The sequence below is a fragment of the Lipotes vexillifer genome, unplaced genomic scaffold (assembly GCF_000442215.2).
Source record: "Lipotes vexillifer unplaced genomic scaffold, Lipotes_vexillifer_v1.1 scaffold946, whole genome shotgun sequence".
Classification (NCBI taxonomy): Eukaryota; Metazoa; Chordata; class Mammalia; order Artiodactyla; family Lipotidae; genus Lipotes; species Lipotes vexillifer.
This window is the reverse complement of record NW_006776646.1, coordinates 376518-384727: the sequence shown is the minus strand read 5'-3', so window position 1 is coordinate 384727 and position 8210 is coordinate 376518. Positions and strand designations below refer to the sequence as shown.

Genomic DNA, 8210 nt, shown 5'->3' with positions numbered 1-8210 from the left:
GAATGAAATAGAGACTAAAAGAAAAAAAATAGAAAAGGTAAACGAAACTAAAACCTGGTTCTTTGAAAAGATAAACAAAATTGATAAACCTTTAGCCAGACTCATCAAGAAAAAAAGGGAGAGGGCCCAAATCAAAAAAGTCTGAAATGAAAAAGGAGAAATTAAATGGACATCACAGAAATACAAAGGATTATGAGACTACTACGAACAACTATATACCATTAAAATGAACAACCTAGAAAAAATGGACAAATTCTTAGAAAGGTACAATCTCCCAAGACTGAACTAGGAAGAAACAGAAAATATGAACAGACCAATTAACAGTACTGAAATTGAATCAGTAATTTAAAAAACTCCCAGCAAACAAAAGTCCAGGAACAGATGGCTTCACAGGTGAATTCTATCGAACATTTAAAGAAGAGTTAACACCTATCTTTCGAAACTATTCCAAAAAATTACAGAGGAAGGAACACTTCCAAACTCATTCTATGAGGTCAGCATCACCCTGACACCAAAACCAAAGATCTCACAAAACAAGAAAATTACAGTCCCATATTGCTGATGAACATAGATGCAAAAATCCTCAACAAAATACTAGCAAACTGAATCCAACAATAAATTAAAGGGATCATACACCATGATCAACTGGGATTTATCCCAGAGATGCAAGAATTTTCAATATCTGCAAATCAATCAACGTGATACACCCCACATTAACAAATTGAAAACTAAAAACCATATGATCATCTTAATAGATGCAGGAAAAGCTTTGGATAAAATTCAACATCCATTTATGATAAAAACTCTCCAGAAAGTGGACACAGAGGGAACATACATCAACATAACAAAGGCCAAATATGACAGACCCACAGGTAACATCCTACTCAATGGTGAAAACCTGAAAGCATTTCCTCTTAGATCAGGAACAAGACAAGGGTGCCCACTCTCACCATTTTTATTCAACATAGCTTTGGAAGTCCTAGCCACAGCAATCAGAGAAGAAAAAGAAATAAAAGGAATCCAAATTGGAAAGGAAGAAGTAAAACACTGATTGCAGATGGCATGATACTATATATAGAAAATCCTAAAGACACCACCAGAAAATGACTAGAGCTCATCAATGAATTTGGTAAAGTTGCAGGATACAAAATTAATATACAGTAATCTGCTGCATTTCTATATACTAAAAATGAAATATCAAAAAGAGAAATTAAGGAAACAATCCAACTTACCGTCACATCAAAAAGAATAAAATACCTAGGAATAAACATACCTAAGCAGGCAAAAGGTCTGTACTCTGGAAACTATTAGACACTGATGAAAGAAACTGAAGATGACACAAACAAATGGAAAGATATATCGTGTTCTTGGATTGGAAGAATCAATACTGTTAAAATGACCATACCACCAAAGGCAATCTACAGATTCAATGCAATCCCTATCAAATTACCAATGGCATTTTCACAGAACTGGAACAAAAACTGTTTTAATTTGTATGGAAACACAAAAGACCCCAAATAGCCAAAACAATCTTGAGAGAGAACAAAGAGGCTAGAGGAATCATGCTCCCTGACTCCAGACTGTACTACAAAGCTACAGTAATCAAAACAGTATGGTACTGGCACAAAAACAGACACATAGATCAATGCAACAGGATAGAAAGCCCAGAAATAAACCCACGCATTTATGGTCAATTACCGACAAAGGAGGCAAGAATATACAATAGAGAAAAGACAGTCTCTTCAATGAGTGGTGCCGGGAAAACTGGACAGCTACATGTAAAGGAATGAAATTAGAACGTTCTCTAACAACATATACAAAAATAAACTCAAATGGATTAAAGACCTAAATGCAGTCACTTTTTGATGTTGAAAAGTGCTTCTTCATATTTGAAAAGGTAAGAAACCACTGGAATGAAAAATTTATGATACAGGGAAAGGTCTCCTTTGATTGGAATGGCTAGAGGTAGACTCAACTTCTTGAGGGCAAAACCTGTCTTATTTATCTCTGAGTCCACAGCACCCAGCCCAGAGTAAATGCTTAATAAACATTTGTTGAATGAAATGAATTAATCAAGGAAACTAAGAGAAAATTCAAAGGAATTAAAAGTTGCAGATGTAGGAAACAAATATATTATTTTTATTGGGAGCCCCATCTTCAGGAAATGGTTGCGGGGGGGAGGTTAGGATAAAAAATAGTGGAATCTTCTGAGAAATTCAAGTATGTGATAAAACAGTTCTCTAGGAAGAACAATTAATTAATTACCTGTATTAAGAGAGCTGAATTGTGGTATATATAAGGTAAAACACTGGCTAATTCCAGAGCCATTTTTATCAAGCTTTTGGAACACATAATAAGATTTAGTTGGAGTGTTTAGCCTGTCTTCCTAATTCCATCTACTTAGGCTAATATCAAAATTAATCACACTTCCTGTACTTCCTCTGTCTGGAAGTGGTAATGCTTATTGTGTTAACTGGATAGGAGATTAGAATGTACTGCAAATAATCCTCAAGTAATCAAAAGCCTTTTGAATTGCAGTTTAAACCTGACTAAATTCATTTTTCAAGTTCTTATCAAAAATTTCACAGTCTCCTGATCTATCCACTTCACTTCCAGATTTTCTTAGTATAGACTATCTTCTGAGGTAAACTTATCTTCCCAAGAGTTGACATACAACATGTCTTCATTTCTTTACCTTCCACTTGCTAATCAATCCATTCTAATCTGGTTTCTATTCTCTCTAGTACAACAACAATAAAATTCTTCCTGTGATCATCCTTATTACCACTAAGTCATTAAGTCAATGGACTTTTTAGGCCTTTGCCTGGTTGAGTTAGCCTCTCAACAGAATTCAGCTTCGCTGACCATCTACACCCAATATCTCAACAAACAGGTCAGTGCTCCCTCCTCAAGGCAAACACACCAGGAACAAAGTATCCACTCCTCTTCACTCCACAGGATCACCCTCACCCACACCATTATTTCCCCACAGGGCCATTGCAATAGCCTTTTAACTACTCTGCTCACATTCACTCTGCTCTCTACTAATCCATCTTTCATACTCAACCAAAGCAATCTTTTCTAAAGGAAAAAATGATCACACCACTTCCCTGCTTAAAACCCTTCAGTGGTTTCCCATTGCTTTCAGGATAAATACAAAACCACTTATCAAAGCCTATAGGCCTGCATGGTTCTGATCACACCACAGCCCCTTTTCCCTCTCTGCCCCACCATAGCTTAGTTGTCTTCTTAAGTTACTTTGTATTACATGTTCCCCATTAGCAAATGATATTTGCATTGATTGGAAATGCTCTTCCTCTCCTCTTACCCACTTAGCAGGAATTCAATCCTAAAAGTTATATGTCATTGCTTTTTCAGGGAAGACTTCTCTGTCCTCCCAGAGTCAAATCTCCTATTACAAGGACTCATGCTACTATTTCATAAAAATTACCACAGTAGCAGTTCACATTTGTCTGTATAATCACTGGATTGTCTGTCTCCATCACTAGACTATAAGTTCAATAGGGGCTTGGGACCATATGTGATTTTGCTCATAGTTGAATCCCCTGTAGCTGGCTGGCATACTGAATGCACATAATAGATGAGTTTATATATATACATATATATATATTCACATATACCTATGTGAATCTCCAGATTTAAAGTCTAAAATGCGTTATTCTAACACCTGGGCTCACTTCAACTTTGCGATCACTTGTACATTGTTTTTGGAGCATGCAATCCACCCATAAAATGAGGCTAAAAATCCCAAATCTTGAAATTCCACAGCTAATGAATGGAAATCTGGGGTTAAAGGATATATAACTATAAAGTAATAGCAACTACTTTTTATACTATAAGCATGAAGTTTTTTAGACATAGCAGAAGTTGAGTATCTGCTGAACAGATGAATTTTTACATTCAGATATGATACATAATTCAAAGTAAAATTCTGAAGATTGTAGAAAGATTCAGCTTAGCTTCTTCTATAGTCTCAAGAAAAGACTTAGGGCCAAAGTTTCAAAATTATAGGGAACTGGATTTCAAATATTTTAAGAGAATGAGCTACCCAAAAATGAAATGAGAAATGCTGCCTTAGGAGGTAATGAGTCTCCATCACTAAAGATTTTCAAGAATCCATACCATTTTCCAAAGATATTACAAAGATATCTCACAAATGTGTGAGATATTTCTGTAATGTAACTATAATTCAGAATAATTCCTTCTGAAAGAACCATGCCTGAAATCTTGTCTCCCATCATGCTTAACACAGTATCTTACACAGGGCTCAGTGGATATTTGCTAATCAAATTAGTTTCTTGCTTTCAGAACCTATGGTAACTCATTTGAATATTTTCCATGTGCCCCATATTCACCCTTTAAGAGTGAATTTAATTTTTGGAAACAGTAAAAAGACATTAGAAGTCAAATTTGATTAAGAAGACAGATAAACTAGGCAATAAATTTTGGCTTATAAAAGATTTTTTAAAAGGTAGTGAGATAATATCTGTAGTCATTTAACACTGAATCTGGCACAGGGTAAATGCCCAATCAGTTGTAAGTGTTGTTACTGTTATATACTGAATCTGAAGGCAGATTCTCAAAGAGGAATTAAATAAGCGTAACCTTGTAAGAATAAAAGTGTAATGATTTCTTTTAAAAGAAACAAACTCACTTAGATACGTGGAAATTCTAGGGTGGTACATTCATTAAAATCAAGCTCAGCACTTAGTTATATTATCAACATCACATCTCATTTTTCTAGAACTTTTACTGCAGGGATAACTACTTACGTAAAATTTGGCTAAGCATTTTTGCTATAAAGCATTGAATGCAAAATCCTCAAGATTACAGGTTTATCCTATACAAATATTTCTCTCTTAAATATAGATTAAAATCTTTATCCCACAGAGGTTCTTTAGGAGCCCTTCAGTGCTGATATTAGCAACCTGACTTTTGCTCCAAAAGAGAGAATATAGAAGAAAAAAAAAGAAAGAAAAGAAATTGGGACCTTGTCCAGGAAACTCAGATTACAATGTGTATGCTATAATTAGAGTGCTTTAAAAATGTGAAAATGAAGAAAACCCTTACAGAACGCTATTCCTGGAAAAGTGAATTACTATACATTTTGTGAATAAGAGAAGAAAAATAAAACACCTGGGATCTCTCAGCTAGTTTGACATTTTCCAGCAGGGCAGCTGGATGTCTCCACTGTTGAGGTTTCACTTTCTTCTGCATAGGCTTCTTCGTAATTTTAGTCTCTGAAACATACTCTACATCAGAATCCGCCTCTCCTGTGTTACTTTTCCAGTCTCTATGGTTGACCGAAAGCTCAAAGGATGAAAGAGACTCACGCTTCAAGTCATCACCGGAAGGCCTGATTCTCTGAATTTTCGTATTTCCCTTAAATAACAAAGAACATGCTTTTAATTTTTGGCAGCTGGCTTATTTATAATTAATTACCATTTCCCTTATAATCTTATGACATTAGATGATATTTATTTCTAATAAAAATTTTAAAAATCAGAAGCTTAGAATTTTGGCAAATGTATGTTGCAAATACGCTGGCAAATGTATACAGCTGTAATGGCTCATTCAGAATTTGATTTAGCAGAGCTCAGTGGAGTCAAGAAACTTTCTGATTTTGAGAATGCAAAAGACCCCAAATTAAGAATACACTGTGCTTCCTGACTTCCTCCCCAACAAAGACTTTCTTGCTTTTGGATCCCTGGTGCATATAGGTCAGTAATCTATTCATCTAAAGTTTGCCTGGGGTTTATCAATCCCACCATTTGCCTGTTAAGAAATGTGAAGAAACACAATTATAAAGAGTTTTCCATAATTTTTTTTGTGTGATTGGTATAACTCTAAAGGTTCAAAAAATTTTAAATTTTAGATAATAACAGACATTTGAGGAATATAATATGACATTTAGCAGAAACAAGAAACAATGTAGGAATTACATACACAACATATTTCTAGGCAAATATATATCCACAGACACACACTCTCTCTGATTTTAAATGTATAATTTTATATAATACACAAATATATATTTTTCTATGAAATATATCTTGAAATATATTGGAAAGAATACACTGAAAAGATACAATTATAAATACATTAAAATATTTAAAATGGTCAATATCTTCAGGCAGTAAAACAATGGGTGATTTAAATTTTCTTATTTATATTTTATTTTCTGAGTTTTTCCTAATAAACATGTATTACTCTAATAAGAAAAAAAGTGATGACAGTGAAAAAATATGTAACAGTGCTTCACTTTCTGAACCTATTAAACCATGATGACATTTGGCCCTTCATAAGTCTTATCCTTCATATGGGAAATGTTACAAATGGCTCAATCCCACTTCAATTACTCACCTTAGGTGCTGAAGTTTGGCAGGTGGTAGTGAACTCAGTGATCCTAATTGTTGGTATAAACTGAGGCTATTATGGAAAAAATCATTAGACAAATGTAAGTAAAAATAACTTTCAACTGACATATTAAATAATTCAATATTCTTCATTTCTTAAAGAAGTGCCAAGATCACATACTGTCACCAATCATTATTAAGGAGTCCCTTTCAGTTTAGACATAGAGCAATGATGTCTGACTGGTAGCTACTGGACAGTACAAGACAATCCAACGAAGTATTATAGATCAAATGTCTTAAAAGCAATACTAGGGGCCAGTGTATTAAACACTGTCTCCACAGCCCTCATCTCCCCTCTCTGGAGACCCTTTGTCACCACTTGTAGGTCCCAGCATCTGGAATAAATCTTGACCTTCAGCAACAGCTCTGTATAGTTCAGAGCTCTGGGCCTGAGCTTCAAGGGACTTTTGAGGATAGACTGGCCTTAACTGTGTCCCTAATAACTGAGATGCTGCCTTACACTCAGCAACCAACTCCTGCCTTGTACTCAGAGGCATAAGTAGAGAGAGAAAGCATTTGTTTTTCCTGAAAAAGAAGCACCTTCTAAGCTAATATTTTGATGTGATAATTGTTACACTAAAATGATGGGATGTTAATGAAATATTCAAAGAGAAGATAAAGAGTAATGTGGGCCTGCACCCCAGACCCAGGGTCTCTCCCCTTGGAATGTGACCCCGGTTAGGGGACCTGCTTGCACCTCCTTTTTGGTGCACCCACTTTCTTTTGCTGTGCCACAGATGCCATCGTGGTATCTAGCACATTGTCCACACTCTCTAAGACAGAAAATTTACCTTGCTCTTGTTAATACCCTAACATCCAAACTGGAGTCTGACTCCAGTTTGAGTTGGATGTTAAGGGTTGGAGCTGCTGAAAATTTTTCCAGTGTGAATGGCCTGCATAGATGTTGAAATAGGGCCTTTTCCTCTGTCCTGAGATCCAAATGCCCCTTGGTGGCATCTTATAAGTTGTAGGTACCTTTAAGGCAACCCTTCCAAACCTGAATTATTTCACCTGTGTACCTGTACCCACCCCCGCAACCCGTACTTCCTTGTGCAGTGCCTCTTTTGACTAGTAACATCACCAAACACCCAGACATTCAAGCTAGGCTGTCCTGGGCTAATAATCACTCTCAGTCCACAGGTTTGCACTAGCCTCAAGTCACCTCCCTGTTTCAATGACTTTATCGTCTTTTGCGTGAACTATTTTCTATAACCTCCTCATTTTCTTGCTTCCAGTTCAGAGACTTCTCTAGACCTGTGCCACAACCCCTTTCTACACAATATTATTCACTTCATTAAAATAAGGAAGACAAGAGAGAAGAGGGGGAAAGAGAAGGGGAGGTGGAATTCTCAAACTTGGATGCATTTGCTTAGAATCACCTGGTAAGACTTTAAAAAAAAATTACTGATGCCAAGTCCTTACACCCTGACATTCTAATTCAATTATGTGGGGATGGGGCCTGGCATCAGTAGTTTTTAAAGCTCTCTGAGTGATTCTCATATACAGTCAGGACTGAGACCACTAGCTTAGAAGACAGAGTCTCACTTCGGTAGCACCTGCCACATGGTGTGGCACACAGACCACATTCAATTCAAGTTTATTAAATAAAGCCAAACAGCACCTAGCATGACATACAAGCGGCTTTCAAACGGTTGCAACTAACTTTCTAAATTCTTCTTCTGAACCTCTGTCCCTCCATCTGACACCCCTTGTTGCCCTCATACACTAAATGCTCAGTCACATTTACGATTCCTCAGGTTCACTTTCATGTCC

At 36.2% G+C, this 8210-nt stretch overlaps 1 protein-coding gene across 1 annotated transcript in view; it reads right to left on the bottom strand.

Moving 5' to 3' along the window:
• Positions 1–8210, bottom strand: part of MORC1 (MORC family CW-type zinc finger 1) — a 178708-nt gene that overhangs the window by 53503 nt on the left and 116995 nt on the right. Inside the window, 3 exon segments of the mRNA XM_007450543.1 lie at positions 4905–4959; positions 5156–5403; positions 6385–6450. Of these exon segments, the coding sequence (XP_007450605.1) occupies positions 4905–4959; positions 5156–5403; positions 6385–6450 (369 nt within the window).